A 17,621-nucleotide genomic window follows, 5' to 3' on the forward strand; every position below is an offset into this window, starting at 1 on the left:
AAACTACTAAAAGCGCGATAAATCAAGTACTAAACACGCCAGAGACATTAAATTTTATCTCTGGGATGGTATGAGATGACCTTATAGGAACCGCGTTCAAAATTAGACAGTGGGCGTGGCACAGCCCACTTTTAGGTGAAAACCCATATCCATCTGATTCTTTCACTTTCCACTATGCATATCAAGCAACAATGATTATATCGGGGTAAAACTTTGCGTGAATAATACGTTTAAAGTATGCCACCTTGTGACCAAAAATTGTCTAAATCGAACCAAAAATGTTCAAGCCCCTAAGTACTAAATATGTGGACCCCAGTGCCTATAGTTGACCTTCTACCGAAAATATCAGCCAATCCACAAAGAAATCTCAAACGAGTATACCATTTGACTTTGCGAGAGTATAAAATGTTCGGTTACATCCGAACTTAGCTCTTCCTTACTTGTTATTTAAAGTTTTCATATGGAACGAAAAACCCAAATAGAAATAAAATAAAATGTATAATCTGTTCTTCATTTTCTGCTAAACATTTCGGCTCTGTATTTAAAACTCCTCTAATAACTAACTAAGCTCGCAAAAGTCGAAAGTTGTATTTTCGTTAATGTAATTTTTTTTTTGTCAAATTTTTTCTCGTCCTTTTTCGTAGCATTAACGATACACCCTAATTTTCATACATATTTACAAATATACTTACTAACTTTCACTAGCTCTTGAATCAAAAATGATTGTACATTTTCATTTCTATGCATACTTGTGTGGATTTGAAAGAGAGAGAGAGAGAGAATATACACACATTCAGGCATAAAATAGAATAAAAGAGCAGTAGTTGAGAACCACTCATGTTATCTCAATGCTGAGATAGTTTACATACATTTGTTTACATACATGTGTTTTAAATAAATACGTATGCATGTATGTACACATATCGATAACTAAGTATGTTTTACATGTACAAACGAATAAAAATGTCAATTAAGATGATTCAGCAAAAATTACCTCCACAAACATATTTATGGTATGTATAAATGCTTGTAATCAGAATATGCTTTTAAAAAGAGCTTTATTTGCGAACCGCTGAATTATACTTCAAAGCATTGTTGTAGACAAAAGCATGTGCTTGCTCGCAACGAGCAGTAATTGGGAATCGCTGAGTGTTATTTGAAAATCGCTGAATTTCAGCTAATAAAAAACCACTAGTCAAATCAGTTAAGAAAAAACTATTTGAAACTATTTGAAACTATTTGCAACCATTTCTTTTTTTTAATAATTTTTGACAATCCTTTTAGCTTCAGTCCCGCCAAAAAAAATAAGATTACAATGATCAGCGTGACGAGCTGAGTCGATTTAGACCCTGCCCTCTGTCTGTCTCTATATGTATGTATATGCAAAACAGTCCCTCAGTTTTTCGGATATCTATCCGAAATTTTGCATAGGATCGAACAAAATCGACGTCATGTTAAAATGAATAAAAAACACTCAAATTTGTTCAAAATGGGTTTTGTTTTTTTATGGTTTGAATAAAATGTCGGCCAAATGGTCACCACGGATCAGTTTGATTTTGCCCTGGAACAACTTGAAACGATAACGCTTGTTTTAACAAAATCAATATCTCCGATGAGGCTCACTTTCATCTGAGTGGTGCATTAAATATCAAAACTGTCGATTCTGGTGTGAAGAAAACTCACAAATTATTCATGAACAACCATTACATTCACTTAAATTGACAGTTTGATGTGCTTTTTGGTCTGGTGGAATCATCGGTCCGTACTTCATTCGCAATGAAGCTAGTGACACCGTTACTGTCAATGGAGACCGATATAGATCGATGGAGCATTCTAACATATATAATAATTAATAGTATTTTGTTATGGTCGGTCCATTGTATTGGAAAAAATTAAAAGTATTTGGAAAGCGAATATGTCACACTTTGGATTGTAAAATCGTTCGTCCATGTGCACAGCCTCTACCATTTCGGGTACAAATACAGACAATGTCAAATTACCACATTAACCAGTTTTCGGTTACATCCTGTGGGGAAATTAACATAATAAAGTAAATGTCTAAAAATTTGAGAGCACACTTATCAACTCAACATAAAACGATCTCTGATTTTCGATGACTGAACGTTAATTTTAATTACTGATTTTCTTGCAAAGATTATATACTTCTATCCATATATACCCCATATACCATATATGTATGTATCACTTTATTATTTTCCAGTTTATATGAATATAACAGGCAGTTGATATATGTTATTTTTACACTATTCTAAAACTATTTAATTTTTAATATAAACACCCCATTTTCTCTCGTAGGTTGATGTACACTTCCGGGCCACTGTGTATGCCATGATTATAGCAATTTTCACTAAAAACAGCTGTGTAAACTAATTAGAAGTGTCACCAAGGGCTTAAAATACTAAAAAACATACCTTTACACTTCAAACTAAAAAGTTAAAAATAATTCCTTTTAAAATATAAACTGACAGAAATATTGACCGAAAAATACTTGTATTATTGAGAGAAAAACGTGGGATGGTTTAGGCCATATTTTTCGTATATCGAGCACATCACACTTGAAATAAAAAAATTACTTCACCGTTTTCGGGTAAAAATTTGAAGGCTACTAGATTTAACATATTATACTTCTGTTATCTAGAGTGGTTACCTTACGTTGCATGTGAAGCAATGTTAAAAAATTCTATTGAAATTGTAACATAAAATATTTTGTTTGGTTAATCTAGCATAAGTAACTCATGTTAAACTAACCAAACAAATGATGAACTAATTACCAATATATACATATGTGTATGTAAATATTCCCTTTTATGATTCCTGATTAAAGGCAAACATGTACAAAGACGCATTGCATGTGTCAATAAATAAAAATTTCAGTCGCCATATGTATGCATGTGTGTAAATTAATGCATATGTAAAATGCTGGTGATCAGTAAAAGCTCTTAAAAGAGCTTTATTTGAGAACCAAAGAATTATAGTATATGCTTTTAGCATGCTCTCTTTTAGCGCTAATTCTCGCCAATGCTATTATTTGGGGATCACTAAGTATGAGGTAATACTTTGTTCAACTTTCTAAATACACATGTATGTACATGTATAAATACTTACACTACATAACCATCAGTTAAATAAGCCAGTAATAAAGTATTTTGCAACCATCGTACTACTAGTTAATCCACTGATTTTTTTTCTTATTTCTCAATAGATACAACCCTATTTTGCAAATAGCCTCGTCTATATCATGGTGAACATAATAAATAACAATTAAGCTTAGAATGTCTTAAACACTGGTCAATTGATAAACACAAACTCGTTCGGCTGATTACCTAATCTCGAGAAAACTCATCATCGATTATATTTGTTCTATTTTCTGTGTTATTTGACTCAAATTTGATTATTCAGAAATTCGGATATGCTGAAGTAGTGTGCAAAAGAAAAAAAATATTTTCAAACAATATAAATAAACATACATAGTATATTGATTTCTTCTTATTCTTTTTCATTTATATACTTAGATATATAGTTCTTACAAGTATTAACTTAACCTGAACTTTTATTTAATAATTTCTCATACTCGACACAGCCAGCCCAGTTTTCTTTCCAACCGGGTGTACTCTTCTTCAAATTCTCGTACCATCTAGACACATTGGCATATTTACTAAAATCGTATTTGGCAACGTCAAAAGATGACACTGTTGCTAACAATGAGATATCAGCCAGAGTTAAAGAATCGCCGGCAACATAGGTCTGTCCTTCCAGGAAGGTATTCAAGAACTCAAAAGCCGTTTCAATTTTTTTGATCTTTTCTTCGTCAATAGGCTTATTAGATAAAAATCTTATTATATAACTGTCATAGAAAGCCTGGTATAATGTGCCGGCATCAAAGAACAAACGTTGGTTGATGAGAGCGCGCTTCTTGGGACATTTCGGGTATATCGATTCATTTTTACTGTATTTTTCGGCCAAATAGACAATTATGGCACGTGATTCCCAAACTGCAAAACCGTTATCCACCAATGTGGGTATTGTATGTTGTGGGTTTAGTTTAAGAAACTCTGGTTTCAGATGAGCTCCTGCAAACAAATCTAACTGTATCTTATTCAATTTAATGCCGAGCGTTTCGGCGGTCATGGTGACAGCACGACAAGGAGCCGATAGCGGAAGATAGTAGAAATCCATACTGCGTCTGAAAAGTCAAAATGAAAACTTTTGATATATATATATAATATATAATATAAATATTTATTTTTGTTTTAACTATTCTAGAACGTTTGATATGCTAGCAGATAAAGAAATTGAATTCTTATTATTCTATTACCCACCACTTTCGAAAGTTGAATATCTTAATATCACTAGAAGAGTGCTGAAACTGAACAGCAAGTCTCTACACGCTTCCCTTTATAGGTTTTATAATAATGAGACATAAGTATAGAGTATAAAATATTGTGCAGAAATGAGTATGTGTGAGCGCAGCCATAACTTTGGCTTTCCATACCAATGTGGACTTACAGTTGACGAGAGTATGAGTAAACTGAAATATTTGTATATTCCCTGCAGAGAAATCCGTTGCTACACTCAACTGTCAGTCATCGAAAACCAGAGATCGTTTTATCGCAATTTGACATTTTCTGATCGGACGTACTCTAATAAAATATCATTAGCTTGTTCATACACACAGCTGATCGTAAATGCTCTCTGGCTCACACTTTGTCTCTAAACGACGAGTATAATACAATTTCACTAGCACTAATATAATATATAATAAATAAACTCATCACTTTTATCCTAATATATTGTATTTTAAGTAGTCGACTAAATTAGATAAAGAAGAAAAATCCTAAATTTTCTAGGTGTAAAAAATGATAAAAATTGAAACACAATATGTATGTACATATATGAGCGCTATTCAGATTACATTTCAAATGAAATTTGTTGAATTAGCAATTTCTTTCATTTGATTTGGGTTTTATGTGCGAACTGTCGGTTTATTGAACCAAACTTTCAATGGTTCAATATTGTCTACTAATCGCAGGCTAAATAATGATAAGAATTTGTGGCACACAACCAGTAATTGCCAAAAAATTATCAGATAATTAAAATTTTTTAATAGATAAAAAAAATTATAATAATAATCAAGAACAAGCTAATTAAGACCAGCATAGTTGTGTTTGCGGTAAATGCAAGGTGTGCCAACGTTTTAAGTCAATAAATAAACACTCAATAACTGTGAAAAAATAACTGTCTCGTTTTTCGTTTAATTTGACCATTTCCAATTTTGTTGGACAACTTTTTGAATACGACAGCCAGATGTCTGGGCGGCAATGCGTGCGTCCATATTGATACCAATACCCATTTCCAGCATCCATCGAAACCGAATTACATACATCAAAAGTTATATATCATGGGCAATACTTTCCATGTTAGTTTCAAACAATTTATTCGAGCGTTTTTGATGTAGACTCTCTCACTGTTTCGTGCTAAATGCTACTACTACTACTACTGTACAAATAAAATACTGTACAAATAAAAAATTCCCCGGATCTAGAGTATACCAATAATCAATGGCAATCCCGGCATGCCGTTCAAAACATTGTACGTTGTCATTTCTCATTTTTTGAGCAGCATCATATTCTAGGGTAGAAACACTATGTGAATAAATCTATTTTTTAAAACTAAATATTAAAATAATTTCCGACACACTTCTCATTTTCTTTCAGACTGAATCTCTCTCACTTAAATACACATATAGATACATAAATATGTATTCAGCAAATCTTTCGAATAAAAAATATTTTTGTAGTGCTTTAAGGTAGACAGAAGACTCAGAAATTCTTCTTTCTTATAATTCTGGTATATAAATTTTTTTTCTTGTATGTATGTAAATACATATGTATGTATAACTTGCCGGTAGAAATAAAAATATGAGAGAACTCAAACAAATCTCTAAAATAGCTGTGGATAGTATAAAAGAGCGACAAATGACAAATTAAAGCTAAAAAGTTATAAAAATTTTGCATGTGTACACACATGTGGTAAATAATAGGAACAAACATAATATTTAATAATAAACGGAAGGCAGGGCATTACCTAAGTTCAAAGCGATAAAGCTCAAAAATTAAAATTCACTGCACACTTGAGTACATATCTGGAGATACATGCATACGCTTATAGCCACATATGTATATAAATATGGGTGTTCATTTAATCTATTTTTTATTCCCTGTTATTTGTAGAAACAAGTACAAAAGCATCTTCTCATAGGACTACGTGTTTTTACCCATACGTTTATGTTTAAATTGCAAATATATGTTTGTATATACATATGTACATATCTTTTTTTTGATATTGAACAAAACCAATTTATTTCGAAAGATTGAGTGTTAAGTAAAAAAGCACTTTCTCCGTTTACTTATGACTCGATTTATACAAAATCAAGAAAAAACATTAACTTCGGTCGCAACTCAGCTATAATATCCTTCACAAATACAATAAATCCCTTACAAGAACTTTATTCGGTCAATTTTTATGGCAGCTTTATGCTATAGTGACTCAATCTGATTCATTCCATCGGAGATTGTATCATTGCCTTAGGCAATAACCTATGCCAAATTTCGGGACGATATATCCACAGATGAAAAAGTTTCGTATACAAGCACTTGAAATCGATCGTTCAGTTTGTATGGCAGCTATATGCTATAGAATTCCGATCTGAACAATTTCTTCGAAGATTGCACTATTGCCTTAGACAATAACCCAAACCAAATTTTTCGAAGAAATCTCGTCAAATGATTCAGCTTTCCTTACAAACATCTTATTCCGATCGTTCAGTTTGTTTGGCAGCTATATGCTTTAGTAATCCGATATCGGTGATTTCGACAAATGAGTAGCTTCTTTGTGAGAAAAACAAGGGTAAAAATATACAGACAAACGGATATGGCTAAATCGACTCAGTTCGTCAGGCTGATCAATTATTGTACATATATACATATGTACTTTATAGGGTCTCCGACTTTTCCTTCTGGGTGTTACAAACACCGTGGCAAACTTATTGTAATATACCCTGTTCGGGTATAAAAACTGATTTGGATCGATACCCAAAAGCAAGTCGACTTTTTCGTATGGTATAAGTGATTAATATAAGTTATAGTACTATATGAAGTAACACTGTAGCGAAAGTTTTAATGATTAGTAAAATCTATTATATAAAAAATACTCCCATATAATATGATACAAATATATTCTACATTGTTAAGGAACCGAATATCATTTGCTTATAGTACTCAATATTGACCATATGTTGGTAACATCTTTCGTCTGAAAAATGTTTGGACCAATAGCATTAACCAGAGAGTACATTTTTAAAGATACGCGGAGACCCGGAGAGTCTCTTCAGAATTATACACACACTAAATACTTTAATTAACGTACCCGTTAAACCTGAAATATACTTCATCGTTAATTTTTTGGTAGTGCTCTCGAAGAACTCGAGTTTAGATATGTTATTTCGTGATTTTAAATTTTATCACGGTATTAGTCAATTTAGAATAGATAACATAGTACGATGAACTCAAATTTGTAACTCATTTTAAGTGTATGTGAAGATAATTAGGTTGGGAAAATACCGCTAGATTTTTTGTACTATATATTTTCCAATACAGTATTGGTACGTCATCGATAATTGATAGAAATGATAAAAACAGCCGTGTATTAAAAAAAATTGTTAAAAAAATACTTGCATAGCCATAATTTTATAATATTGTTTTCTAATGAAAAGTTTTAGACAGCAATTATAACAAAGCCGTTCAATCACCCCATTCATCGCGTACGTTTTTGCATAAACGATAACTTTATCCACGGAAATTATTGTTTCGACGTTTTTCGGATACCATGGTGATACCTTTGTTATGGAACTCCCGCTGTTTGACGCAGCAAATTTCAATTACTATCTGTGTTTGATAAATTCGAGCTCAGCCCATTTCTTAAAAAAAATTTGCACTTTTGCACAAGAAAGTTATACAGTTAAAATCAATGGTAGAGAGTATATGGATGTCTTATTAAAGTAATACGTATAATTGTTATGCTATCTTTATTTGATTATGCCCATCAGTGGTTTATAGCAGTTGTTTGTTCTGCTACTCAGCTACTATAATTATAGACGTATTTAAATTTGTTTTCGAAAAATTTTAAATTTTTTTTTAAATAAAAGTTCTAGCAACCTGTCCGAATCACAAATTACTTTAACATTCATATACATTTTTCGATGGGCGACATATCAGGCAAGCCAAGGTTTTAATAAAGCATACGGTGAATGAATACTATCATATTTTATTTAAAGTATATACATACTTATGCAAGTGTGTATATGCCGCCATGCATGACTCGTAATGATTATAGCAATATTGACATCTGCCCCATTTACAGCTGTGTTTAACTTGTAGACTAATAACAAGCCAGCTATTAAATTTACATATATAATATTAATATGATATCTTCCCAGTAGAAAAGCATTGGCTCTCATATTCTCATAACAGGTTCGAAGCTAGTTTTCAAACTGATTTTTCTTAAGACAATTACCATTAATTTTAGCAGTAAAAGTTGGTTATTACTAGTAATTAGTCAATAAATTTGCAAAAGTGGCATGCCTAGCAATATTCGAATATGATCTATGAACGTATTGACAAACTCAGAAAGCAATAACATTATTTTGCAAACAAACGAAATCGTTTATAACCGTTAGTGTTTACGTTGTTATTTTTATTTTTCTTATTAACATTTAAGGTTTATTTACATACATACATGCATACGTATTTATTTAATATTGAAATTAAAAATATCTCCTAAGATCCTTTGCAGTAATTTACCCCATTAAAATTTATACTGCGCCTTAGTCATCCTTTTCGTCACTTCCCACAAACTTCTGAAGTTCGTGATATTTGCGTATTGCGTTCTGAACAAATACCGTAGCACGTCGAACACGTTCCGGTGTCATGCCCTCGGCTATGATGCGCCCCACACGTTCCGCATTGTCGCTCTTCAAATACTCAACAGCTGTACAAAGCGGTGTAAAATTGCATACGAATCTGGACAGGGCCCCGCCAAAAAATATCATACCGATCGCGCCGAGAACAGTGGCAACGACACGAAACAAAGCCGACATCATCAGCACCGAGAAAAGGTTCGTCAAATAAGTGAAGGGACTTAAAAGTGAATTGCTGTTGCTATTATTTGTAGCTTCTACAGCTGTATTTGGCGCCGGAACTAAGTAGCCTTCATAGCCAGTCTGCACGACATAAGGGCCCGGATAGATGGGGCCGGTGCCGGGTGGTGGTGGAGGAGGCGCAGCTGCCGCATAGCCTATGGGCGCCGGATAGGCAGCATAACCAGGATAAGCCGCACCAAATTGACTAATATACTGCTGAATAGCCTCGGGTGTCAGGAAGTTGGCGTACAGCGAGTTTGCGGCATCGCCATTCGCACTGCCTGAATTTACCTAAAAATTAATTATTATGATTTCAATTATAAGTATTGAAGTTAAATGAGTAATTATTTTATAATAATAGCATACCGCCGGAAGAGTTTGTGGTTTTTGCTCGCTAGCAGCAGCCTCAAGTTCAGTCTGATTTTCGGGTGTGACATTTTGATGCTCATCTCTAGAGTTTGGCACTTCAGCTGCATTTGTGGCGGCGACTTCAATTTGTGACGTCGTCGCATTCGCTATTGTATCTAGCGGCACTGCATGCAGAGTTCCTGAGCCGAGCAGGAGTATTAGTGCGAAACTCTTCAACAATGTGGATAGTTTCATCTCTCGGCAATCGTCTAAAGAGTTGTGTTCTTCAAGTTGTGCTGCTTCTAAAGTGTCAAAACGACTGGCCGCCTCTAAACTGCGCTACACTTATTTATAAACTCGAATATCGAGGCTGTAAGGACACTCTATGATATAACGATATGTTTGTTTGTGAAACACATGTTTAGCACACCAGACTGGAAATATCCGCACGTACTTCCGGGTATTTACATCTATAGCTAATTTCCAAGGTTTCGCTGTAATTCATAATGATCCACCTACTGCTGTGTTTGCATTTCTCCACACTAATCTCTTCACGTGTCTGCTTACCTTTAGTTTTTAGATTAACAATTTCAAATTTTCCCGCATTACTCAATGCAGTCGGCCACAACCACTTATCTTGCAGGTATGTATCGCTATTTGTATGGTGCCAGGTCCTTTCTTATCGCTGCACAGGTAAACTGCAGCTATGCGCATGCGCTGACGGTAACAAAGACAATGCAAATGTTTTCGCAAAAGGTCAAAAAGAAATTATGTGAAAACGGTCAAACAGTGGTGGTTGTTAATATTGGGACAGGTGTTATTCTTATGAAATTATAAATACTCCTTAAAAATTTATAATAGATGAAAGTTTGAAAAACAAATGTCAGTTTGAAATTTAGTAACTGGCTTTTGGAAAGCTTAAAAATGCAAATTAGTGGCAGTTGTGTTGTTATCCGAATAGCATAGAAAAGGTTCAAAAATATAGAAAGTTTAGATATTTTTCCTCTACTTTTTATCACTTGTAGGTTTATTAAACAAAATATATTCTAGAAGATTTGAAAAAAAAACGCTTTTTGCATTAATATATCATATTCTGTGCTATCTTTTCGATTTTTATGTTCTTCGACTTCAAAACATATCACTGATTAGCTTATTTTTGATATCACTGCCTCATTTGAGAAATTGCAATGTAATTCAATTAATGGCATGTCACTTCTGCGGAATAATCCCATTCATATTAAAGCATAGCGCTGTAATTAGTTTGCGTTTAAATTAATTTACGCTTCATTAATTTAAATTATGATTTTGCACAAAATATACAGGGTGGTGATCAGAACAAAGTTTTTAGTAAAAACTAAATTATACTTCAACATAACTAAACAAACAAGTGCACATACGAAGATATACATACATACTATATGTGTTTATGCTGCATTGATTTATATTAAGCTCTCTTTTACATAGTAGAAAAATAGAGCTTTGAAAAGCTCGAGGATCGAAATCACCTAATGTTTTCTGACTACAGTCAATAAAATTATTGTGAAATTAATGTAACAAACCGTATTAATATATGGTACATATGCACATACAGTGCAAAACTTACCATGCATGCATGTATGTAAGTATGTAATACGACGTTTGCAAAATTCAAGTCATCGTAGAAGTAACAATAAAATTGCTAGACCACTTGCGTGAGATAGTAGAACTGCATATACAAACACAAATGAATATCTGTAATGAACGCATCAATGACAAAGAATGTAATTTTCCATAGCTATTAAATATGCTAAGTCATTGTGTACTTAAAAACAACAACAATAACAGTAAGGCCGATATCAGGTGAACGACTAATAATGCAAATAGAATAGCTGAGGTAGCGAAACTCTTACATGGCATTTTTAGTTGCAATATTTTATAGAGTTCCAAATGGAGTGCATTTGTCCCTACGCTCAAGCTTGAAGAGCTTTCTATAAATTTGTTTACAGACTGGGAAATAGTATTGATGGATAAGTATATACAAGTATGTATGTACATGACAGTTGACATTTGTTTTACACATTTTTGAAAAAAGGATGGATCCACATGCTTATTTTTTGGAACCGCCGATACTATAGCATATCGCTGCCATACAAACTGAACAATCAAAATCCACATAAATACTACGACATGTTGCCATTTCATTATCCAAACGAAAATCTATATAAGAGTCCAACCAATTTGTTTTCATTAAAGCAGTTGCTATGTTATCTCTTTAATTCAGCTGCGATAATTATTTAAATTGCTTTATAAGCAAATGCTTGTAGTCACAGCTAAGAAGCATTGTCACATGAGCACATATCCGTACAGAAATGTAACAAACAGTGAGGCATACTCATTCACTTGTAGCACTTCCTATCTGAAAGCGAACCAGTTATCACATTTCAATTAAAACTCTGTATAAAAAGTATGTTAGTAGTAAAAGTAGTTTGTATCACCCAGAAGGAAACGTCGGAGACCCTAAAAAATATACATAAATGATCAGCATGATGAGCTGAGTTGATTTAGCTATGTCCTGTCTGTCTGTATATACACAAACTACCCCTTTAGCATATAGCTCTCATAGAAACTAAACAATCGGAATCAAGTGCTTGAATGAGAAACTTTTTTATTTGACGAAATATCTTCACGAAATTTGGCATGAGTTATTTTCTAAGGCAACAATGCAATCTCCGAAGGAATTGTTTAGATCAGATTACTATAGTATATAGCTGTCATACAAACTGAACTTTTGGAATCAAGTGCTTGCATGGAAAACTCTTTCATTTGACGAGGTATCTTATCCGAAGAAATTGTGTAGATCGGTTGAATATAGCATATAGCTGCCATACAAACTCAACAACCGGAATGAAGTGCTTGCATGGAAAACACTTTGATTTGACGAGGTATCTTAAGGAAATTAGATCGGAATCAAGTTCTTGTAAGGAACCTTTGTATTTGTGAAGGGTTTACTAAACTAGCCTATAGCTAATTTTTCAATTTCTGTCGGAAGTCTGTCGATTGTTATCTCGTGGAATACCAACACATAAAAAATTATAGTTTCTTAAGTCGAACAAAGCCAGACGGCGATTTAGTTAGATTAGTTATGCTTGTGGTTGATATGGTTCTAATTATGAAGTATTTTATGACCATTACTTCTCTAGAGTGAAGCAGTAAACAAAAAAAATTTAAGCTGTTAGAAATACGTGGTAATGGTTTATTAAAAGTTTCAATTTCGCAATAACTTAGATTACACTTAGTTATTATGATTAGTTTATACTGACTATTAATGTATATAGGTATTTTTCTTCCGCTACTTGCTTTGTAAACCCCAATTCCACTGATGATAATAAAGCAATGCATATAAATATGCACCATATATGAAGATGTTTCTGCCTACACAAATAGCTTCTTGAATTCCAAGCAACCTGCCCAGTTTTCTTCCCAACCTGGAAGTTTCTTAGCATTTTCGTACCATCTGGCTACATTGGCATACTTGCTGAAATTGAAATTCGCAACATCGAAGATGGATACCGATGCTAAAATAGATAAATCAGCCACGGTCAATTGATCGCCCGCCACATATTTGTTGCCCTCCAGGAAAGTGTTCAAGAGATCCATAGCAGTCTCCATATTTTTATACAGTTCAGGCACCAAGGGTTTATTAAAGAAAAGTTGTGGATAGTAATAGTCGGAGAAAGAGTTGTACAAAGTGTTCATGTCGAAGTATAAGCGCTGATTGACGATAGCTTGCTTCTTGGGACACTTGGGATACAACGAATCATCTTTGCCATATTCTTGTACCAAGTAAATCATAATCGCGCGTGATTCCCACAGAGTAAACTCGTTGTCAACCAAAGTAGGCACGACTTTCTGTGGATTGATCTTCACGAATTCATGGCTCATATTTTCTCTTGCTTCCAAGTCTACGAATTTCTTATTCAATTTAATGTCGAGATTTTTAGCAGTGAGTAACACTGCGTGGCATGGTGCAGAACCGGAGAAATAGTACAAGTCCATGTTGGTGACTTCGAAGTTTTTAAGCTGGAATGAGGAAAGACAAAATGCACAAACTATATATGAGTAGTAGTCAAAAGAGCTAACAATAAATTGATAACGATTCTCTGTTTAACTTTTATCTCGGCTCACTCAACATAATATGACTGCGTGGCCTCAAAGATACTTTGAAACTAAATTAATTATTATAGCTAAACGCTTTATATATAATAATATATACATACCAATTTATAGTCTGAGCAATATACAATTATTTAGTCTAAGTGTAAACAAATTAAACTTACAAGCAGGGATGCCAGGAGACAAACAATATGTAATAACATACAATAAAAATTTGCTGAAAAAATGTAATCGTACGTAACTACGAAAGAGCTTTTACAATTTGATGTTGGTGACAGGTAAGCTGACATGGCAAAATCATCTCAGCGCATCATACTGATCATTTATAGTATATATATTTTGTAGGGTCTCCGACGCTTTCATCTGGGTGTTACAAACTACGTGGCAAACTCAATATATCCTGTTCAGGGTATAAATTGAAAATTATTTGCGCGATTTTTTTTTTAAGTATTCGGAGATAATCATATCTGAATGTTACCTCTGAATTGCAGTCACACATATTATTGCTCAAAGGTTTGTCAAGTTAACTAATAACGCATTTTCTTTACACTATTCTCTACTCTCAATATAAGTTATTGCTTTACAGCTAGAGATATGCGCTATCTCACTGTCGAAAGAATGTATGTCATAACGTCAGAGAGTCCATAGTTGTGTCATAAGCTAATCTCCGAAATCCGACCTCGATTAAATCTAAATTCATTCAGTAACACCAAGGAGCCAAATATTTGCTATTCTGGCCCTTTATTTCAATAATCCATATTTTTATGTAAAAACTAACTTGGTATACTTAACTTTAACTGCACTGCGCACAACAACTAATGTAACTATACCGGCTCAGACAGTTAAAATTTTTCAAAGCTTCTGCCGCGCTATTGAATTTATATGTATATAAATGCTTTTATATATGTGCATAATTCTTGAATTCCAGGGAAGCGATGTGTGTCTGGCATATTAAATATGATCTACAGCAAAAAGGTGCTCGTAAACAATTAATATACAGTGAACTAAGTTTGAGTATACCGATCCGGTATATAACCGTAAACTGCATTTAGCGGCATTAAAATATTTTCAAATTGGAAGCTGGCGGAACGAAGGCTGCTCTCGAGTAGAAGTTCGATATAAGTAGGTCATTCGATGATATCTACAATCAAAATAACTCAACATAAATTAAAATATCTGTTCATTGCAAATTTTATTAAATATTTAAAAGCCTTGACGCAATTACAATGATAATAATTTTAAAACATTGTAAACCAATTGGGTCTTTTTCAGTACTACAACAAAAAAATATGTATAAGGTCTGTGTTACTGTCGGGAAGACCGAGTGCAGATGTACTGAAATAAAAAAATGTACTTTTTCAGAGACGTTTCTCTGGAATTGAGTATTTTCGATACCAATACTACCCAAAAATAGTTTTTATGATATAAATGTTCCATTCTAATTTCCATAAAGCTTTATTGAGCAGATTACATATAAGACTTAAATACAGTGCAATCATACATATTTACACGTATAAGTTATTTACGATTACAGAATAACTAAATATTTTACACTATATCTCAAAAAGCTTTAATATTCATTTAAAATGTGAAACCGTCTTCTCGAACAAACAACTGTTGATAATTTTCATTTTGACTCAAAGCAATTCTTTATCATTATTCTGATAACACGATTCTCATATAACACGCCTCCGAACGCATTTGACGTATTTGACTTATTATCTCCCGGAAGTGATCCGCTATTAGATAACAAAATTTGTCACGTTTGTAGGACAGCCAATGCTATACTGGTCCGATATCGGCAAACGAACAAAAGATCGGCTTTTTGGGAAAAACGTGAGCAAAATTTGCAAACGATATCTCAAAAACTGGGGGACTAGGCTACTCAGCTCATCACGCTAATAATATATACATATATTTTATTTCGCCTTTGACGTTTCCTCTGTTGTTGTTATAAAGTAAACGCATAAAATTGCGATAATTTTAACTTTACCACTGGACCATTCTATATATTAATTTAGTTGTTCACAAACAATAAAAAATTGGTTTCTACGTTGTTTTCAATTAAATTTTTATTACTAAAACATGTGCAGAAATCACATAAATCACAATTTACACAAAACGCAAATTCCATACAATAACAGCATTAGCAATTATCATTTATATAGCATTTAGTCAAAGAATTTCTTGAATTCCAAAGAACCCTCCCAGTTCTCTTTCCAACCTGGAAGTTTCTTAGCATTTTCGTACCATCTGGCAACATTGGCATACTTGCTGAAATCGAATTGAGCAACATCGAAGGTTGATACTGTAGCTAAAATAGCTAAATCAGCCACGGTCACTTGATCGCCAGCCACATAGTTGCTGCCTTCTAAGAAAGTATTGAGGAAATCGAAAGCGATTTCAATCTTCTTGTACATTTCAGGATCAGCAGGTTGTTTGGCGAAGATTTGTGGGTAGTAGTAGTCGGCGAAAGACTTGTACAGGGTGCCCATGTCGAAGTATAAGCGTTGATTTACGACAGCTTGCTTCTTGGGGCACTTAGGGAAAAGGGTATCGTCCTTGCCGTATTTCTCGACCAAGTACACAAGAATAGCACGAGATTCCCATAAAGCGAAGCCATCGTCCACCAAAGTGGGAATAGTATGCTGTGGATTGATCTTCAAGAACTCAGGTTTCAAATGCTCACCAGCTTGCAAATTCAATAATTTCTTATTCAATTCGATGCCGAGATTCTTGGCAGTCAAAAGTACTGAACGGCATGGTGCAGAACCGGGCAAGTAATAAAAATCCATTGTTATGTTGTGTAGATTCTGTTAAGAATAAAATAAAATATACTTTAGTGAATTGTATTACATTTATTAACTATTTGACATTAGCTCTATTCAATAATTTATTTATGACTTTTTATAGTCTCTTCTGTTTATTTACCGCCTAAATCTCTAAATAAACAGTTCATAAAAATCCAATTGGAATCCGGCAAAATTACATTTTTACAATAACAGCTGTTTGAAATTTAAGTATCACATTAGACATACATACATATTTACATATACATACATTTATGTATATACAATACATTAATTTCTTTTTTTGCCGACACAGCTTCGGAATTTTTTTTTTTTTAATCAACATTGCAAACAAATGTATTTATATGTACCATACATAAGTAAATACATATGGATGTCAAAGCAAAGTAGAACATATTGAAACGTCAGCATTTTGTATGAATAGAATCTGCACATAGCGAAAAAACTAAACTCTTGAAGACGCTGTCTTTTTCCAAGCTAGTAGAGCAAAACGCTAAATATTTTGGATGAGCATCGAAAGCTTCTTGAATTAAATACATATATCAATTACGATGACATCACTACATTTAAATATACACTTTTCTAACACAAGCTCACTTGTTCACAAATATTCCCCAAATAGAAACTCACAGCTGCAAGGCGAAAGACAAACTGAAATTGGTTCTGCAATTTCGCCTTTATACAGCTTTTCCGCGCCGGCAAAGCAAAGTAATGACGCTCCGCCAACTTATATACCCAATTACATACTTACATATATATATATGTAAATATATAAATTTGCGAGCGCCATATTCGCGAGCGCCAAGCCGGCAACTTTTTAATTGCCCATACAACGTTGTATTTGCCGAGTTTTAAATATGTACATATATATTTACTTGCACATCAGCAGCCGGCATATTGTCTCTGATATCTAACCCACTGTCAAACGGAAGGGTTTTATGAAAAGAGTAGTTACATAACTGTTTTATATAACGGAAAATCAATTCTCATAAATCGGTTGAAGTTGGGCCTCTCAGCTATTTGGAACTTTGAACTGAATATATCCAACTAAATACAACTTTTTATACAAGCCATTAGAACTATTATTATGAAAC

At 33.5% G+C, this 17,621-nt stretch overlaps 3 protein-coding genes across 3 annotated transcripts; all 3 read right to left on the bottom strand.

The window, feature by feature from the left end:
- Positions 1-3,462: 3,462 nt before the first annotated feature.
- Positions 3,463-4,468, bottom strand: LOC106615162 (glutathione S-transferase D1). Its single transcript, XM_014231253.3, has 2 exons — positions 4,341-4,468; positions 3,463-4,204 (listed from the first exon to the last, which is right to left on the bottom strand). Exon 2 carries the CDS (start codon positions 4,195-4,197, stop codon positions 3,559-3,561), a length of 639 nt encoding a protein of 212 aa, XP_014086728.1. The 5' UTR covers positions 4,198-4,204; positions 4,341-4,468; the 3' UTR covers positions 3,463-3,558.
- Positions 4,469-8,741: 4,273 nt separating this feature from the next.
- On the bottom strand, positions 8,742-10,061 carry LOC106615172 (uncharacterized). Its single transcript, XM_014231266.3, has 2 exons — positions 9,584-10,061; positions 8,742-9,508 (listed from the first exon to the last, which is right to left on the bottom strand). Exons 1-2 carry the CDS (start codon positions 9,818-9,820, stop codon positions 8,903-8,905), a joined length of 843 nt encoding a protein of 280 aa, XP_014086741.1. The 5' UTR covers positions 9,821-10,061; the 3' UTR covers positions 8,742-8,902.
- A 2,706-nt stretch (positions 10,062-12,767) lies between these two features.
- LOC106615206 (uncharacterized) lies at positions 12,768-17,259 on the bottom strand. The gene is made up of 4 exons (XM_014231331.3): positions 17,125-17,259; positions 15,891-16,530; positions 13,882-14,018; positions 12,768-13,624 (listed from the first exon to the last, which is right to left on the bottom strand). The coding sequence occupies exons 2-4, from the start codon at positions 16,510-16,512 to the stop codon at positions 12,977-12,979; spliced, it is 1,407 nt and encodes a 468-aa protein (XP_014086806.2). The 5' UTR covers positions 16,513-16,530; positions 17,125-17,259; the 3' UTR covers positions 12,768-12,976.
- Between the last annotated feature and the right edge of the window lie 362 nt (positions 17,260-17,621).

The sequence above is a fragment of the Bactrocera oleae genome, chromosome 2 (genome assembly GCF_042242935.1).
Source record: "Bactrocera oleae isolate idBacOlea1 chromosome 2, idBacOlea1, whole genome shotgun sequence".
NCBI classification, from domain to species: Eukaryota; Metazoa; Arthropoda; class Insecta; order Diptera; family Tephritidae; genus Bactrocera; species Bactrocera oleae.

What these genes read in the sequence shown, in the direction of transcription:
- LOC106615162 (XM_014231253.3), bottom strand. Translation starts at nt 4,197, where the DNA reads ATGGATTTCTACTATCTTCCGCTATCGGCTCCTTGTCGTGCTGTCACC.
- LOC106615172 (XM_014231266.3), bottom strand. Translation starts at nt 9,820, where the DNA reads ATGAAACTATCCACATTGTTGAAGAGTTTCGCACTAATACTCCTGCTC. An exon ending in AACCACAAACTCTTCCGGCG is followed by an intron (nt 9,509 to 9,583) that starts GTATGCTATTAT and finishes ATTAATTTTTAG; the next exon opens with GTAAATTCAGGCAGTGCGAA.
- LOC106615206 (XM_014231331.3), bottom strand. Translation starts at nt 16,512, where the DNA reads ATGGATTTTTATTACTTGCCCGGTTCTGCACCATGCCGTTCAGTACTT. An exon ending in ATTCAAGAAATTCTTTGACT is followed by an intron (nt 14,019 to 15,890) that starts AAATGCTATATA and finishes TGATGCGCTGAG; the next exon opens with ATGATTTTGCCATGTCAGCT. An exon ending in GTCTCCTGGCATCCCTGCTT is followed by an intron (nt 13,625 to 13,881) that starts GTAAGTTTAATT and finishes TCCTCATTCCAG; the next exon opens with CTTAAAAACTTCGAAGTCAC.